The 18,990-nt window shown below is 43.6% G+C and overlaps 1 protein-coding gene across 1 annotated transcript in view; it reads left to right on the top strand.

The window, feature by feature from the left end:
* The window catches only part of DIS3L2 (DIS3 like 3'-5' exoribonuclease 2), a 184,125-nt gene that overhangs the window by 66,062 nt on the left and 99,073 nt on the right, over positions 1-18,990 (top strand). The window contains exons 5-7 of the mRNA XM_017727008.1: positions 2,459-2,565; positions 3,760-4,007; positions 10,570-10,743. Of these exons, the coding sequence (XP_017582497.1) occupies positions 2,459-2,565; positions 3,760-4,007; positions 10,570-10,743 (529 nt within the window). The remainder of the gene's footprint in view (positions 1-2,458; positions 2,566-3,759; positions 4,008-10,569; positions 10,744-18,990) is intronic.

The following is an 18,990-nucleotide window of genomic DNA, read 5'->3' as shown; positions in this document are numbered from 1 at the left end:
TTGGGGGGCAGTGCCCCAGCCCTGGATGTTCTTCATCCCAGGCGAAGGAAGGCCTGGCCACCCATTTGCTGTGCTCCCTGTGACAGCTGCATCCTGGTGCTCCTGTGCTTTTGCATGTGTGTATGTGTTACTTCCCCAGGACATCACTTCTTTTTGACAGAGAAAACTGCTTCAGTGAAAATTTCCAAGTGACTTTTTGGAGCGATGGGAGTTGGAAGCATACGTGGAAAAAAGGCAGTGCTAACAAGGACATGTTCCTCACGTGACTCCTGGTGCTTTTTTCATTCTTGCCTGCTGGACCTTGAGTCACTGCTGCCGTTCTGCTGCTCTGGGAAAGCAGCAACTGCAGCTCTTGCTTTTTTCCCAAACATGTTTTGATCTGGTTTTTCTTCCCACCAGTGTGTGCTGTTCCTTGGGGAGGGTTCACTCCAGTAAAGTCTTGGGCTTGTGGCAGGTGTGCCTGGAGGCATGGCCTTTGGAAGGCTCCCAACTTCTTCTTGTCCTCTGCCCCATCCAGTGTTTCTTTGTTCCAGATCATCCTGTTCTTTGCCCAGGCTGTCTTTATGATTGACACACCATAAACTGTTAACTGATTGCTTGAAAATTTATAAGAAAACAAAATGGCTCCTGGCTTTCATTCTTTGCTAAATGATTGCCTGGTATGACCTTTAGCTGGCAGAAACCTTAGAGGAGGTAAGCAAATGAGGTAACCTTGGTATCCCCCACTTTTTAAACTACTTACAATTATCCAAGCAATTTTTTTCCCCACCTTGTTTGTCACCATGAAACTCTGGGTTGTTTTATCCTTTAGTAATGCTGGTTTTGGCAAGTCTGAGTTCATTTCAGTAGAAGTAAATCAGAAATGGTTTTGCTGCTTTATTATTGGTGCTTTTTTTAGGAAAATAGAATTTTATTTAAACCCCCGAATACCTGTTCATTCTCCTCTCAGCATTGCTAGCAAGTCAATGAAGATAAAATAAAAGGAAAGTCACTTAGGAAAAGATCTCTGGGGAGAGGAAGAGCATATCAGAAGGCAAAGCTGAGGATAATGAGCAGCATATGAGAACCAGAGTTTGTCATTATAGCAAAGCCATCATTGTCAAGCGACTGCTGGGATAACATTGCCTGAAGGCAGCGCAGGCCGTCCATGGGGGCACAGCCATCTGTGAACGTGTCCTGGTGATGGTGGGGCACAGCCAAACCCTCGGGGAAGCTGCTGCCCCACTGCCCCCCCGGCTTCCCGAGCGCCAGCCCTGACACCCGGTGCTGCTCTGCTGCAGCCACTCCTCCATCCGTCATGTCACCAGCAGCCTCGTCCAGGGACTCTGTGGGACAGATGGGCGTCATCTGGGGGCCAGGGTCTGCGTGTCACCGCAGCGTTCCTGGAGGCTTTCTCACATGGAGGAGTGCTGTTGGCCTCCTGGAGCACAGACCTCCACAAAACGTTGCTTTATCTTGTGTCTTCTAAGGGAAACAGTGACAGCTTCATCCCTTGAAACTTGCAGTCAGTGACACGGTCTCTCCTTAGAAAAGCAAGATTTCTTTTGAACACTCTGAGCCTGATTTTAGCACATGTACTCGAGATGGATGTGATTGCCATACAAATGGAAAAAGTCAGCCATCTCCCATGAGCCCTCCAGACAAGTGCACGTGGATGCTTCCATCCCAAAAATTCTGGCAGAGCAGTAACCACAGGCTCTCAGCAGGGATGCAGTTCAAGAACAGCCCAGTCCCAGCCTTCTCCATGGCAAAGATCACTTTGGATGTTTGTAAACATTAAATGCCAGCCATCTGTTACAGATACTCCCAAACTCACATACTTGAATATTTGAAAATTTCAAGCTAGAAATTAGTTGACACTCAATTTTAATACTATCAGTATCTGGTCCAGAGATCTCAAGGGAAGGGAGCTCTTGGTCATATGTAGTGATTACTTCATAAGACTTTTCATAGGCCTGGTCCATAGCTGAAGAGGGTCAGCTTAGTAGATATGATTTCAGTTTCAAAGATAAACATACATTTTATAACCCTTCATAATGCTTTTAAAGGAAATTAAATATTAAATGAATGTATGTAGTTAAAGGACTGCTTATGTAACATTAATATCTTCAACTAAGAAGTGCCACAAAATTCTTAGCCCTTAGTGTTTAATAAACAGAATATGTTTTCTACCACTTTGTCTATTATGACTGGTATAGTCCTACTTACAAAGTTGGGCCTTATTTTGATTTTTGTTGTTTTTCAGCACATCTGCATGGTAAGTGAACATATATCTGCTGTCTGTTGTAGTCCAGAGAAATAATAATTACTTTGTGCTTGGCAATTCTAACACCTGAGAGATCTTTCTCCTTTCAAATAAGTCTACTACATGCACATTGTATTGTAGTTCAGAGCAAAGACCCAAGACAAATTTGTCATGGAAATGTGCTACAGTAACTGTCCTGTGTGTTTGATGCAGGGAAGGCTGCTGGGGTCACTGGTGTGCACAGAGCAAAGCAAGATGATGGACCCAAGGTCAATGATCCCAGGCTCCTCCCAGATGAGTTTCTTCAAAGGACAGCCAAGGTAACTCCATGAAGAGTGACAAGTGAGCATGTGTGTGCTCCCAAAGGCTGAAGGAGACCAGCCCTGGCCTCCCTGTAGCCTCCATCCATTGATCTTTGAGACACATTCTCCATTTCAAAGAGAGTAATTGTCCGATCTGATAAAAATGAAGTGACTTGTTATTTTTACCAATTATCCTAGGTTAAATTCCCTTTGTTTGTCATGCAAAATTACTTAGCAAGATTCTGGAAAAAGATTGGATACTAATATGAGTGTCAGGATATCCAAAGTTGTCAGAATTAATTCTTACAGACTTTGGAAAGGCTGCTAGTACTGTTGATTCAAGATTTGAGTCAATCTCTGAATGTTAAGAGACTAGAAAAGGGCTGCTGGGTCAGACTGGGTCAGATCTCTTCCACGTGTTGTGCTTTCCCTTGCAGCCTCTGATTCTGGTCCTACTGTTGGCTGGGCTGCTCTGGTCTCATCCAGTGTGGCAACTGCAGCGCTCAGAATCGTGCAGAGGTGCAGCTCCTGAAACCTTCTGGAAGGACTCTTCTGTATAAGCTTAGGAAATCGGCTATAATGTTTCTGTTACCCAGTGATTTATTATGGTCTACAAAAATATAGCCTGGACGAACACCTCTCTGGAACAATTATTTAGTGATATTGTAATTTATTATTCTTTTCAAAGCCATCTTGTATAAAGGTAAAATAACCCCTAACTTCAGAAAGCACAGAGGGAAGGAGAGAACTGCCAAATTCCCAACAGCACATCCTTTCCTGTGGTTAGTGTTGGATCCGCCAGCGGCACCGTTTTTGGACTGGCCTGTTCTGTGCTGACTGTTGAAATCACAGGCCGAGAATACAAATGAAAGATTTTACAGGAGTTGCTTGTATTTTGTGGCTAATTCCCTGCATTTGGAAGCATCTGCTTCTTGTCTGGTTTTGTTCTGTAATCAAGAAAATTGCTGTAGAGAGCTAGCACTTGGAAAGCACTTAGCTCTTCTATAGCCATGAGCAAGACGGCAAGGAAAATACGTTGTAAGTAGGTACTCAGTTAAAAAATGCACACACACATATACACACACAGGGAAAACAAGATATAGATCTTGTGACTTTTCCAGATACTCTGCTAAGCCTTTGTGTATCCTTACTCTGCTAAAGAAAGTAAGTTTCTCTGAAGGTATTAACTGTAGAAACTTCTACCTCTCCCAGGTGGTCTATATTTTGGAAAAGAAGCATTCTCGAGCAGCTACAGGTTTCATCAAACTTCTGGCTGACAGGAACAGTGAACTCTTCAAGAGGTGTGCCATGTTCTCACCTGTGGACCACAGAGTGCCCAGGGTCTATGTGCCCTTGGCTGATTGCCCTCCAGACTTTGTGACCAAGCCTGAGGCCTATTCACAGATGCTCTTCATCTGTCGCATTGTGGACTGGAAAGAAGACAGCAACTTTGCATCAGGGTATGTGGCTGCCTTCGGAAGTAGAGATGACTGAGATTTCTAGTTGGAATTCTTGTTTTCACCTAATTTGTTACAAACAGTAGACAAAGAAATCTGTTAACAAGCTGCTTGTCTTGTGTCCCTCTGGTGGATAAATTGAGATGAAGGACAGCTCATCGCTAGTTAATCTCATAAATGTTAGTTTCTTCAAGTGCTTGTTTCAGTGTGCTGGTGCATCACAGCATTGATGAGTGCATGGTCTAGGGGGAACACACGTGTTCAGCCTGACCAGCACAAGCACCATGGGGTGCTGGCAGCCTTCCTGTCTTTCCTCCCTGTGTGGAAGGGTAGTACACAGTGTGCAGACATTTCACTTCTGCCAGGAGAAGATCAGTGGCTGTGAGGCTCATTTTTAGTTTTTACGCCTTTACTGGTAAGAATTAGAAAGAAGTCACAGATTGTTGTGATTTTAAGGTTTCATTGGTTCAAGGAGGAATAGTAGAAATCAAGAGAAGATTCATTCCCTCCTGAAGCATGTGAGAAGGGTGTTGCATTCTGTGTGTTTCATCAGGCACTGTAAAGTCATCACTGTTCAGAGTTCAAATTGCTGGCACTGCTATGAAGGAGATTTTAAGCCAGCACTACACAAGTGGCCTGTGCCAGGCTGGATCCAGATTTGCAAGTTCATTTTGCCTCTCCATGAAAAAGACAGTAGTTTTCAGCATTTTTACTCTTTTCTTTGGAACAGCTGTAGTGTGCCAAACTCCCACCTGGAGTGGCCACACTTCTATTGAATGTTTCTATTGAATTGGTCTCAGTAAGAAATGGAGGATGTTGATCAATCTATTCAGTTATCTTGGGAATACTTAGTAATCCTGGCTTAGTTGGCAATCCAGAGTAGGGAACTCTGACCTGTGGCAATACTGTGGTCAGATTTTACATGTGATGGGGATCTGGATGTAATCTGGAGCATGTGCAGTAGTGGAAATTGTTCATAAAGCCCAGCTTTTCTCTTCCCCTTGCAAAGCAGTTCTGATGGGGTAGCGCAGCCGATGTACAGTATCAACACTGCAGGTTTGGAAGTCCTCAGCTCAAACTGCTGGTAAAGCTTAAAACTTAGAGAAAACTTCTTTAAGAGCAAATGTGTTGGCACAGATCTATCAGCTGTAGAACTAAAAGTAAACTAAGCTGAAGTCCCCATTTCACAGAGTTTATCAGTTGTAGCTGTTTTGTGTGCCCCGTAATAGCAAGTTTCATGTGTACTCCTTGAGAGCCACGTGAGCCATGAAGTCACTCAGTGTTTCCTAGATAAACTGCAGTGCATGAACTGCAGTGGCCTCCCTTTGAGCCCCACTTAACTAGGGTCTGGCTGTGCTGTGAACTTCACTGTGAATAAGTTTCTTACTGGCAGAGGTTTTCTTTGTCTTCTTTGACTCCAGCTGAGAAAAGACTGGAGGGTGGTTGTACTGCTTGGCTTGTTGTCATGAATAACCCCTCTTTCAGCAGAAACAGGGGAAATTAGGAGGATGGACTAATATCTTTTTTTATTGGCTGATGTGTGTCTTTAATCTGTACTTCTGACAATATTGGATATTCTCATCTGTCTGGTTTGATCATTTCCAAGATGTAAAGGGTGTTGTCAGGAAAGAAAAAATGTCCATGATTGTCTTCATACATAGTCGTTTCCTCTGGGAGTGGGTTGCACTTCACCAAGTGCCTTGTGGAGATGGGAGCATAAAACCTTGGTGACCTTTTTTGTTTTTAGCCATGAATAATGCTTGTTTAAACACTGAAAGACAAGGGAACCTTCTTGAAGGTCCCAAAAGATTCCGTTTGCTTTTGGGCTCATTTATAAGCTAGTTTATAAGCCATGTTGCCTTGTTAATAACAAGCTGTGTTGCTGGTCATGGACTCCCTGAAGGAGAGAGGAGCAGGTGATCTGCAGCTCTTTACATGCCTTGTTTTCTGAACTTTTTTGTTCACCCCTTAGTTCTGCCCACAAAGCTCCTGATATGCCTTTGGCACCACCACCATGGTTTTGAAGGTGTCTGGACAAAGAGCCTGTTGGTCATCATCCTGCACTGTCTGCTGGAAGTGTGACAAGGGCAACTCCCTCCAGAGCTGGCAGTCATGTCCCCTGGATGCCTTGGGTGTTTCTAGGTATTCTCCATCCCGCAGCTGAACTCTCCCAGACTGGTCATGCACCTACCTCAGCTTTCCTTTTCCCTCTGGAAGTTCAGTGCCAGCTTTCCAAGCATGGTTAATGACACAGATTGGTCTGTAGCTGGAGAAGTGGGGTGCCCTTGCCAAGAGTTTGGTGGTGGCAACCTGAGAGTCCCCGGAGGTCCCCTTGGGGAAGGGGGTGCGTTTCTGTGTCATGATTGCCACCTGGTGGTCACCAGCGTGACACTGTCCCCTCCAAAGGCCACCCTGTCACCCCGATTGTGCTGGGAAGGAGTGAGGAGGAACTCATGGCTCCAGGTCATGCTGACCATGCCCTGAGTTGAGCTGCTGTGCTCCCTCCTGCATGTGAAGTGATTTTACCTTGGCAGTGAAATGCCATATAACTGTACCTGCTTCAGGTAACAGGTAAAGCAAACTAGCTCCAAAACATTCTCCTTTTCCAGATAAATATTACAAGTGCTGCCATGTACTGTTATTTTCTGGGGACCTTTTTCAGTGCTGGTGTCCAGGGTTGTTTGGAGTATTAATCCAGACATCTCTGCACTTCTGCAGATGTTTTAAGGTGGAATTTTTTTGTCCCTGCATGTGATGATGGATGACACTATTGAAAAAAACCTACTAATAGAAAAGCACGGAATCACTGACTCCCTCTGTGTCACATGGGGCTTGTGGCCATTCTAGCTCAGGGTCTTGGATATTGGTCTGTCAAGGTGACAAGATTTGTTCCAGCTTTTGCAATAAAATGTTGCAGGGTGTTATTTCACTTGCTGCTGTTTCCAAAGCCATCTGAGTGCCTCGAGTTCTTTTCATCTCTGGCATTTTATTCTGGTTTTTTTAAAGTTCAAAAATGTATTTTGTGTGAGAGGAAATAACAAGATACCTTGGGTAGTTTGCTGTAAGGCTCAAGGGAAGGTCCAATCCCCTCAACAGAGCAGTTGACTCTGTTGAAAAAACACCTTCTTGGAGATGGGAGTGTCCCTCAATAAAGCTTTGTTCCCTTGGCACAACTCATCACCATGTGGGATGGTCCCATCTGTGTTGGGAGCACCACGCTGCTCTTGTGGTCCCATGGGACGTGGCCTGGCAGCTCCGTGATGTGGAGCAGGGCTGGACTGTGCTCTCAGGCGCTGGGGTTCCGTGACACAGCTCTCTGTCCCTCTGTTGCTCAGCCCTGCAGCCCTGTCACCATCTCCACTGGCACCTGTGGCCTTCATCGAGACTGTGCAGCTCTGTCTGTGAGCTCCAGGCCCTCGCCAATGGGAGAACCCAAATGGAGCTTCTTTGCTGTCACCTCTCCTGTACAAACTTTCTTAAGGAATGGTGTCTTATGTATGGGATGTTCTCCTCCTGCGGAAAGAAACCTTCTGTGTACAATGACTGTGGACAAGTCTGCTCCAGGAGAAACTGAGCAAGGGTGTTAAGTTTCCAATGGAAGTTATTCACTCCCATTTGGGAGCCTGCCTGGCCTTTCAAAGGAAACAAGCCTTAGGTAATCCTGCTTTGTCTTTTTGGAGACTTCTTATCACATAACCTTTGAACACACTGGCCAGTTTCAGCCCCGTGGAGTTGAAGGGTAGTGGAGAGAGCTCAAATGTTCCTAGAAATGGGTGGCTGAATAGATGTGATCACTTCCCTCATGAGGGGAAAGATGGCAGCATGAGGGTGGCTCTGCCCCAGGTGTACATCCATGGCAGGTTAGACTCTGGTGAGTGGGCACCTTCAGTGATCTTGCAGCTATGGCTGATTTGGAGAAATACCCTGTTCTGCCCCAACCATGGCAGGTTCCAGGCAGTGCACGCTACCGCCACGTCTGACATCAATCCAACGGTATTCAAAGAATTCAAGGTAATGCTCCCCCATCAGCGTCACAGAAAAGAAATGTTTACGTCTGTAACCAGTGTAACTTTGTTTTACCTTTTGACATTTAAAAGAAAAGAGATACACGCAAGCCCAGGGTATCACAGACACCCTGACTGCCTGGGAGTGAACGTCTGGGCCCGGTGCCTCTGGTTGTTTATAAGCCTCTTGAACTATTCTTGCTACCCTTGGTGGCCGCAGAGCCCCAGGAGTGATTTTGCAGCCTGGCTGTTACTCTGGGGCCTTCGGTGATCCTATATGCATTACCTTTGATCACATGCTGTCCTGTCAGATTTTGCTCTGATGCAAGTCATCATGCCTGCATGACTGTAACATGGCCCCAATTAAAGTCAGTTATACACTTTTTATTTCAAGGTACTTGGGAAGTGTTCCCTGGAACACTGTAAATCAAATGTTAATTACTATTAAAAAAATATTAGTCCTATATCAAGCCTCTGGGTAAACCCCTTATGGTTCGTAATCTAATTTCAGTAAACGGATCAAGAGAAACATGGGTTTCAAGAGCGAGCTGGAAAGCACTCTGGCATTCAGAGGTGCTTTCCATGGCTTGTCCTGCAGATGTCCAGCCGCCCTCCCGGTGCACTTCCCAGATCTGCCCTGCCAAGAGAAAGGACACCTAAGACTCAAGTTCTTGTCATTTCTGCTGGGTAGGGTAGTGTGTCCTCTCTTTTCCTGTTTTGTTTTTTCCATCCTTGGTGGTGCTGGTGGGCCTCCGGACCCACAGGCTCATCCTTGCTCAGTCCCAGCTCCGCACCAGACATTGAAAATGAAGTGGTGATTTCTCTGGTTTATTGTTACTGCTGAGAGAGAGGGAGATAAAACTGATGCCTCATTTATTTACATTAAAATAAGGATTAGACTGGGACCCAGCTGCAGGAACAGACAACTCATCCACGATGCCAAATGCGCACGTATTTCTGCCATACAGTTTGTACATAAAATTGAAACAATACAGGGAAATATCTTTTATCCTTGTTTTCATTTTTATTTTAAAGCTAGACGATGTGAACTCTACAATTTACCACACCACGAAGCGAGCAATCGTTTCCAGCATATTACACAATGTGACAGGTTTATTACACAGCCCTTCCCATTGTGAAGAAAGAGCTTTGCTCCCATAAAGAAGATGGGCTCGCTTGTGCTGAGAGTTTGGGGTTTGTTCTGTGGGTTTATGGCACATTTGAAGCCTTGAGACTGTCTTGCTTGTCCAAATAACAAGTGCACTGTTTTGGCCCCAATTTAGGAAAGTAATTAGTGTCTGTTCTCACTCGTTGGAATTAAAGCAGAAGGATCAATATAATGATTGTGTATTTTATGCAGTGGAAAAACACTTATTAGAGTGGCTGTTTTTGTGCTGTGTTATTACCCCTCTCTTTTGTGTCATATTTTGATGGATTCGCCTTAATTTCAGTTGTAATTTTCTTGGGTGAGTAACATTATCTGTATTGACTGTAATGTACATTGGCCTAATGGCAGTATATTAAAAAATAAAAAATAATTTAACTCTGTGTACTGTAGAGCAATCTAAAGGTGAGAAAGGGGACAAGGGGAGCCACCATGTGACATGGGTTCTCACGGGATATTTGTAACCAGCTGGAGGGGGAACAAATGTCTTGCTCCTTCGGAGTCCTGGTTTGCACAGTCTTCAGAGCTGAGCCTTGTTTGACACCAGAGCTGTTGGACAGATCCGTGCTGGGCTTTGCACTGGAGCAGATGGAAACTTTCTCCAAGCATTATAGAGCAGCAGCCTCATTCACACATGTGCCGAATACTTCATCAAGCACTGGTAGCATGGAGGGGACAATTTCCTCTGTCTGTGACTTGTTTCTAGATCATTGGCCCCTCTACAGTTAGCTCTGGGTTCAGAGGCTTCTGCTTAGCCAGGAGAGGAGGAACAAATGACTGGGGATGCTGAGGTCCTGGAAGGATCTGTGGGCATGTCTGTGTGTGTGACTCCTGCAAGGGAGGCAGTGAGGGTTCTTCACACCTCTGTCTTCACAGGGCATCGGTTTGCCCAGGCAGAGATGTGTATTCCCTGGGATGGAAAGCAGTGTACTGAGCTCCCTGTGGAGCTCTCTGGTATTTAGTGTGAACCTATTCTTCATTTTTTGTAGTAGAGGGGTGAGTCACCTTTTTCAGTGGTGAGGAGAAGAGGGAGGGTCTCAAGGGAACCAGCCATGTGTAATGCTAGAGCTCCCTGTGTGGGGGGCTATGCTTTTCTTATCCTGTTGGATGCATTTTCCTCTAAAATGGGAAACTTTCTTACCTTTGCAAAAACCTAGTAACTTAAAACATCTCCTTCAAATGAGGCACAAAAAACAGCCTGGTGAGTGTTTTGCATCTCCGGCAGACACAAGTCATGGTATGCTCTGAATTCCTGCTAAGTCTTCTGCCAAAACTCAGGGAGAAGTGAATGGGTAAAAGAGTGTATTTGAGGGCTCAGCAGCCTCTCTGTGGGGACAGTAACAACAATAACAGTAGTAATTACACACTTCAAAAAAACATCCCTTTCTTTCTGCAGGCAGTTGTGCAAAAGTCTTGGGCAGGCCGGAGAGATTGAGCCAGAATCAGAAGGGATCCTGACAGAGTACGGTGTGGATTTCTCTGACTTTTCCCCTGAAGTCCTGGAATGTCTTCCCCAGAACCTGCCCTGGATTATCTCACCAGGAGAGCTGGCCAAAAGAAGAGACTTAAGGTAACAGCAAAAAGCATGGTCTGACACTCCTTGGGTTGATGCAGGGTTGTGCTGTTTTGTTTTGCTTTCATCACATTTTGTAAAGGCTCTGACTTTATTACATGTACCATGTTATACCTTGGCATAGAAAGCATAGAAAGAAACTACTTTTGAAAGTATTGAAAAACCCAGAAGATCAGTTGGATACTTGGAGAAGTATTTTGTGAGGCAAAGAGGCTTTTTCTCCAAAGAAGTATTGAAAGTTGAAAATTTGGTGTTTGGCACCTAATCTGAAAGCTTTATGTTTTTTTCTGCAATGTATTATGTATTTAGTGGTAGTTTTATAGCAGAGATTTTCTGAATGCCTGGCAGATCCATGATCTGGGACGTTGTTACTCTGAGACTTAAGCACAGATAGAGATTGTCCACCTACCTCACATTAGCCATCCCTGCAACTTAGCGATGCTCCCAGCCAGCTTTTGGGAACTCCACTGCCTTGTTGAGTGGCAGACATTGACATTGTCGGACTACCCCAAACTGATGGATTTGCTACCCTTCTAAGTGTCAGATTTCAGAGACATCCTTACTAGAAAAGATTGAAAGAGCAAAGAAAAACGATTTGTTTAGCACCTCACTTTGCAAAAAAGGATGCCGCAGGAAAACAATAAATACATTATTAAGATACAGCATATTCTACTTCCATCCTTGCTTATGCTGGAGCATCCTGTCTCATTTGGCAGATTCATTGCTGTCTTGTGTAGTGCTGAGGTGAAGCAGTCCTATGAGGCTGATTCCTCTGGACACTGCACTGGTACAAGCACCTGCATATGTGCAGCAAGCTCCTCGTCCTCTTCATTTGTTGGTGTTACTGGCATGGACATTAGCAATTTGAGCAGATAAGCTGATAAACTGCAGCCATTTGTATCTGTGCCTGCACTCCAAGTGTTACTTTGGACCTAATACTGCTCTGGAGCCTGCAGCCTCCTTACTGTTTCAGCTTTCTGGATTTCCACTGCCATTCAGCAGAGAATCACATTCCTGATTGCCTACTGCTAACGCTCAGATACCTGATCCAGACTGCAGGCTTCAGGTAGCATTAAAAAAAACCAAACTAGATACTGAATTCTACCGATCAGAAGTCACTGGAAAGTGCCGATTTTTATATTCTTGACTACAGTTCAGTAGCATTCTCTGTTTCTTCTGACTAAGTTCTTTTAAGTGAATAAAGAGCTTGACTTGTCTCCAGTCAGACAGCCAGTTTTGGAAACAAATTCCAAGTGCGTTTCTTGCTTTTATTGCTGAATTATTACACTGGGACTTATCAAGGTGATAACAGTTTTGCAGTTAAGCCATTTAAATCCCTCTCTGCCCCTTCCTGACCACAGTGCACACTACAAAGTAGATTTCCTTTTGATCCTCTCAAATATAAACATTTAACAGTCAAAATTTTTAAGACAATTATTTGAGCTTAATTTACTAATCCCTTTAATGTCAACTGCCACACTGCTGACTACAGTCTGTGGTCTAAACACATATGGAGATAACATGAGACTTCTGGTTATGGAAAATAAAATACAGATGAGTCTTCCTTGTTGTTTCCTCACAGAAAGGGGTTTGTCTACCCAGAAAAAAAGATTAGTTTTATTATTAAATGCAGTGTGAATTGTAGGTAGGTGGAGTCAGGAGTTGGAGTCCTGGCTGCCATGTCTGATGGGTGAGACCAGAAGACCTTGAGAGACTGTTTTTGACAAGTCCCAAGGTAGCTTGGCCTTAACTTGGTATTAGATATCAGCTTTCATATTGTCAGCAACAAGTGTGCTATGGTCTGCAGTGTCCTACAAAAGGCCAGTACACATGGCCCAGGATGGCATCCAGAGGAGCACACCTGAACCTGGGTCGCTGTTCTGGGTGCACACCTGAGTTATGCCTTGTTTTCCAGGGGATCTCACACACCTGCCTCTGTGAGTGCCCATCTTTGCTGTACTTTGTGCATGGTGATCTGTCAGGCTTCCCAGATTACTTTACAGTAGTCTGAGAGTATGATATGAAATAAATCACAGTGAAATAAAAACTCTTTTCTCCTAAAACAGCCATGTTAGCACTTCTAAATAGCTCATCCTAATTCAGTTTACACATTGCTTGCTTGACTAGAGTAAACACATGTTAGAGTTTAGCTTAATGCACTTTCACCTCTAGTGAATCCTCTGCAGTTCTGTAACATAGGGCTGTAAATTTTCTAGTGTCATGCATAAAAGTTGTGGGATTTGGAACTGAGACCCAAAAAATGTCTTGTATTTTCATGTGTTTCCTCTTCCTGAGATAACTTTTCCTTGTTTCCTTTCATCTTGGGAAATGACCCTTTCTTCCTCAAAAGGCAGTTTGTGTGTTCTGCTGACCAGTGTCCCAGGTGTGGTATGGGAGTCAGAGAGAGGGGCTCTGCACCGGAGGTATTTGTGAGTGTGGTGATAGATGAAAGTGAGACAATGTGTTTCACCAAGCTGCTGAGGCTGGGCAAGAGGGAAGGACATTTTATCCATGCCATCTTGTAAATATGTTCCTTGATCTTCCCACAAGTCTTTCAGTTTTACAGGAAGCCTGTTCTTGCCATGCATATTCTGTTTGGATAGCAACTGTGATCTCACCTACACAGCCTGTGTAGAATTGCTTCCAAGAGATCTTTTTTTCCCCTCATTTCTCCAGTAATAGCTCACAAAGAAAGGTTTCCATAATATTCCAATATTACTTAAGGCAGAAAAGATCCAAACCTTGTGGATGGCTTTGAAATGATTTAGCTGGCTTAACAGTCTGCTCTGCCACTTTTGCAAAGTTTTGCCATGGACATCTGTTTTTCACCTGCATGGGTTTATTTGTAAAATTAGACAACTATTTCACAGGCATTCCTAGGTTACTTTTTTCTAAAGAGCACCCAAAACTTTTAATGAAAAGCACTAGGCAAGTATTAGGTGTTGGCATTGCATCCTGCAGTTGCATTTTACAGAGCATGAAGGTTCATGAAGTATCAGAATGTGTGGTTGAGGAAACTTCTCTTCCAGAGACTTTAAATATGATAATACAGATAGGTCCGGAGTTCTCATTTTATTATTCAGGTTGACTGGATTTGGTATTTGTTTCATTAGAAGTTTGAGAAGTGTTTGGTTTCTGCTTTTAGGGAAACATTGGAGGATTAATGTCATACAGACAAATTTTGATGGGTGCAAAGTTTCAACCATTTTCCGGTCTTTTCCAGTGTTACAACATGTAATTTTAATTTCCTTGTTTGCTTTGGGACAAAATGTAGCTCCTGGAGAAAAGAGGGGTGAGGGCAAAGAAGGAAATACAAATTTCAGAGGTGGGTGCAGGAGCTGGGGCAGGGGGAGGAGGACGCCATTTGAAGAGGTGTAGCCAGGAATCTAAGAAACCCCAAAGCTATTTCTAAGACTCATTCCAAATGTTTCTAATTTCATTCATATCTTTTTGTTTCCTTTACTGCTTAACTGGGACAAGAAACTAAAGCCAGGAAAGTCCAATCATAGTGGGAAACAAAAACCTAAATATTGGAGAGAGAAAAAAGGCCGTTCTTTGCAAAGCAGTTCTGCCTTTTCCTTGTCTCCCATTGTTGGTGTTACTGTGGAAAATGTATAACATCACTTTTTTGGAAAGTGTTAGAACCTGTTCAAGTAGAGATGGTTTATATAGTCTAACATGGAAGAACTAGAGGATATCTATTTCTTTACCATTTGCCTAATAATAAGTGAGCCTGTTGACCTCCGCTGGACTATTACAAATGTGAAACTTGGCACTCAAAATTGCTTGCTCTAAATTTTCCAGTTGCTTTCTCTTTTTCCATTTGATGTCATCCTGCCAACTAGTGATTTTATTATTATAAACAGGACATTGTATTCACTTTTAAGAAGAAATATGAAGCTGAAGGTAAAATTACAAACTGCAGTTTCTCAGCTGGCAAAATACAAAACAATAAGCTAAAAATACTGAGCAGAGAAAGGGTGCTGTGGCAGGGAACTCTGAAATATCTACAAGATGGATGTGTTCTGAGGAGCAGAAACTGACTTCAGCTGAGCAGGGCTAAACTCCTGAGAATCATTAAATTGTTCAGCTTGGAAGGCACCTCTAGAGATCATCTGCTCCAACCCCATTGTTCAAAGCAGGCTTAGCTAGACCAGGCTGCTCAGGGCTGTGCCCATTAGGGGTTTGGGTAGCTCCAAAGAGAAAGTTTCCACAAACCCTCTGAGGAACATGTTCTTGGGTTCAGAAAAATATGTGCTTTTAACCTTCAAATAGATTCTCCTGTGGTTTGTGCCCATTGTCTCTTGTCCTGTTGGATACCACTGGAAATTGTCTTGCTGGTTTTTTTACTCCTTACATCAGATGTATTTTCACACTGCGAAGATCTCATTGCCTGAGCCTTCTCTTCTCAAAGCTGAACAGTCCCAGCTCTCTCAGCCTCTCCTTGTAGGCTGGGTGTTCTGATTCCTTAATCATCATCAAGGCCCTTCAGCAAACTTGCACCAGTATGTTGATATCTCTCTCCCTGGTGCTGGAGAGCCCAGAACTGGACACAGCACTCAAATTGTGGTCTCACCAGTGCCAAGCAGCGGGGAAGGATTGAAGGAATGCATCCCTTGGCCTTCTGGCAACACGCTTCCTAACGCAGCCCCGGAGTCTCTTAGCCGCCTTTGCTACAGTGACATATTGTTGGTCCATGTTTAACTTGTCCATCAGGACATCCTTTTCTGTTAAGCTGCTTTCCAGCTGGTTCTTCCCCAGTCTGTACTGGTGCACAAGGTTATTCCTCCCCATGTGCAGGTCTCTGTTTTTCCCTTTGAGCTTCATGAGATTCCCACCAGACCATTTCTCTGCCAAGGCCCCCCTGAATGGCAGTGTGACCAGCTGTTCCTCCCACAAGGCTAAAAGGGCAGCAGGCTGGGGGACAGCCAGGGTCCACTGCATTGGCAGGAGACAATTAATGCTCACTTGCTTCCCTTGCAGGGCAGAGTTGCTGAACTTTGCTCTTGCAGGCAAATGAATGCATTGAAGCCTTCAGTTCAAATTTGCATCTCACTGTATTTCAGCATGTCACCTCAATTGCAACTGATCCAAGTTGTTGAAGGCCAAATTTGTAATTTTGGCTGCCCCTTCAGAAATGTGGCATCCTTCCTTTAGTTGATAAGGGAAGAAGAGCAGAGGTGCTCTGCTGTGTCCCTCTGCCCACTGGGGAGCGAAGCTCTGCAGCACTATTGGTACCTGCACTGCAGCTCTACTTTTCATTTATTTCTTTCTCGAGCAGTGTTACAGCTGGTAACAGGGATTAGCACTGTGTATAGTAACGGTTTGACAGCATGGTCTTTGCTGTAGATGCCCAAGGAAATTTTTGGCTGATAAAACTAGAGGTGATGGTAAAAAAGGCAGCCTTGAACTGTGCAAGGGGTGTTGGAGGAAAGCAGTCAGCCTCCGAGACAGATGTCTTTCCAAGGCAGGTGGACAGCTTTAGTTAGAAAGGAGTGCAGGGCAGATAAAACATTGTTAAACAGCTTGTTTCCTGGAGATTTTCCACTACAAAAAGCTAGTGTTAAGTAGAGCAAGTCTTACTCAGCTATAATAGGATATGTAAAAATGCTCTGGTTTCTGATGAAAACTGAGAAATGACTTGTTTAGCAAATGTATAAGCAACATTGCTACAGAACTGAATGTTATCTTGGAGTGGAATGGAGACATGAAGAGGGCCAGATTATGATCTGTGTTCTCTCACTGAGCTGTTCTGTGACTAATTAAATGTTCTCCATAGAGAGATGCATCGGATTAGATACACAGGTGGCATACAAAGGATTACTCAGTGGTGTCTAAGCACATCAGATCCAGTTCCTCCATAATAGGGTTGATTCCAGAACTTGGTGATGGTGACTGTACCTGCTCTGGGTACTTCTGCTCTCCAGGCAGTCTGGGCAGCTGTACCATTCTTGGACTGATGAGGAGAGCTCATGTTAGCTCCATTCTCTGCCATTAGCTGAGTAAGTGAAACTCTTGAGTAAGTATGCTCAGGGTGCTGTTGCCAGTGATGTGATTCAGCTCCTTGCTTCTGGTTGGCTTCTTTTGGTCCTCTTCTCTGTTTTCATAACATTTTCTACTACAGTATATCTACAGCAATTGTGGTGACCCTGTTTTGTACAAAATGAGGCATGGTCTGTGCTCTCAGATGCTGTTACCAGTGCCTGGTGTACATAGACACAAGGCAACTTCACCTGTGTTTTTCCTTATAGGAAGATGCATGTGATCATTGGAAGTGCAGCTTCAAGCAGAATTGGTGGTGTGTGGTTGGATAGGATTATTGCTTTCTGATCTTGTAGGCCATCACACCTAACCTTGCTTTGTTAGAAATCTGTTTAGTTGTGGAAAACATAATAACTTTTGCACCTAGGTTGTTATACATACATTCTTGTTCTTGCCAGGATACCTATTTTATGGAGAGAAGTGGAGGGAATAACAGAAGGAGATGAGGATAAAATCTTAAATAAGTTTGACAGTGTCCCTGTTTCTTGCTAGATTCCACTGGATCTCAAGGTGAGGTTTTGATGAGCAGAGGAACATGCCATATCCTCTCATATTTATATATGTTAAGTGGTGCAGCTCAGGTGTGCGAAATATTGCCTCTTTACTTGATACCACAGTGCTTTGCTGGTACCCTGCTCTCACTACAGGTCAGATATCACAGGGTGGACAAGAGATGAAGTCCTAGTGTCAACCCAGGTATCTGTCTCTGATGCTGTAGGTGAAGAAACCCAGAACTACTCCAGTCAGTGAAGTGGTGTATCCCTGCCTGTGGTATTTCAGGGCTGATCACTAGGACAGGCTGGTCATTACAAGGAACAGTATTTTACTCGTGATTCCATTCTGATGGAGTGATCTGAAGCATGCTTTAACCTGTCCATCTGTCCCACTTTTTGGGTGATTGGATCTTTGTTGCCAGGTTATTCTCAGCTCATTCCATAAAAAACCCCAACAATCCATAAATCATAATAGAGATGGCCCAAATGCAAGTGTATGAGGCAGAGCTGTCCTGGAGATACCACAGCATGGATTAGAAGTGGGACAGTCTGGAAAAGACTAGCAAATATATTCTGGGAGATAAGGGATTGATTTACAAGGAAGGATTAACTGTTCAATGTGTATCTGCCAACACCGAAACTGGAAGTTTGTGAAAGATATAGTAGTTGATAGTTAAAAATATGTGGACCAAGAAAATGAAAAAATGAGAATCATTTATGATGGTGGGATGTTATGAAAGGGGTGTTATGAGGACAAGGTAAAACAAAGAGGAAACCTTTCCTGTCCAACCCAAAATAGACTTTAGTGTAGACTGCTAAAGAAAGGGCTGGAAACTCCATCACTAAAGATGCTTGATACCATGCAGGAGAAAGTCCTTGCAAATGTATTGTCATGAGTAGCCTGGCTCTGACCTATGGGGGCTGGATGACCTAATGTCTCTTCCATTTCCAGCCCTGTGCATCTATGATTAAAGTAGTTTATATAACGCAAGTGCATTTTCAATTACACTCTGCCTTCTTGCGTGGGATAGTGGTGGTGCTCAGAACTCATTATATTTGTGGCACAATTACAGCATGACTTGTAGGAAATACTGCTAGTACTTGGCCTCCCAGAGACTCTGATCTTGTTTATAAATATATTTTGGCTTTTCATAGGTACGTTATAAGACTGCAGTGCTCTTTTTTTCTGTCTTCCCCCTTACTTGGAGGCCATAAATATGGAGGAAATAATAGAAGGATAAATAGAAGGAGTAATTGATTCTGGTTCGGCAATCCAGTGAGCAGTCCCTGGTGAAAATGTAAAAGTTTATTATTGTAGATGTGTAATACACCAGGAGTCATTGTCAGCTGCTCTCTTGGACTGAGGTCTCTTTTCTGAACCAGAACAGGACATTAGCTAAAACAATAACACAGAGAAATTAAAAAGAATAGTACTGGTTTGAAGTTGGACTTTCAATGCATTTTGTGCTCTGCTGGATTTTTGTGGGGCTTATAATGCTCAGTGTTTGGAGGGATTAGTTTTTGCTTCTAATTATTTTATAATTTTGGTTCATTTTGAAATTTATGCACCATGCCAAAAGACTTTTGTGATGTGTCAAGTATCTTTGTCAGTCTATTACAGAGCATTCAGAGTGCCATCAGAGATTTGTCAGGGTACTTCTCTTGCAGACATATTTTTAAAATACATTCCTTTTAAGAGGCTGTCTTG

The sequence above is a fragment of the Corvus brachyrhynchos genome, unplaced genomic scaffold (assembly GCF_000691975.1).
Source record: "Corvus brachyrhynchos isolate BGI_N302 unplaced genomic scaffold, ASM69197v1 scaffold162, whole genome shotgun sequence".
Classification (NCBI taxonomy): Eukaryota; Metazoa; Chordata; class Aves; order Passeriformes; family Corvidae; genus Corvus; species Corvus brachyrhynchos.
The sequence above is the reverse complement of the archived record's forward strand: the minus strand, read 5'-3'. Positions and strand labels throughout refer to the sequence as shown.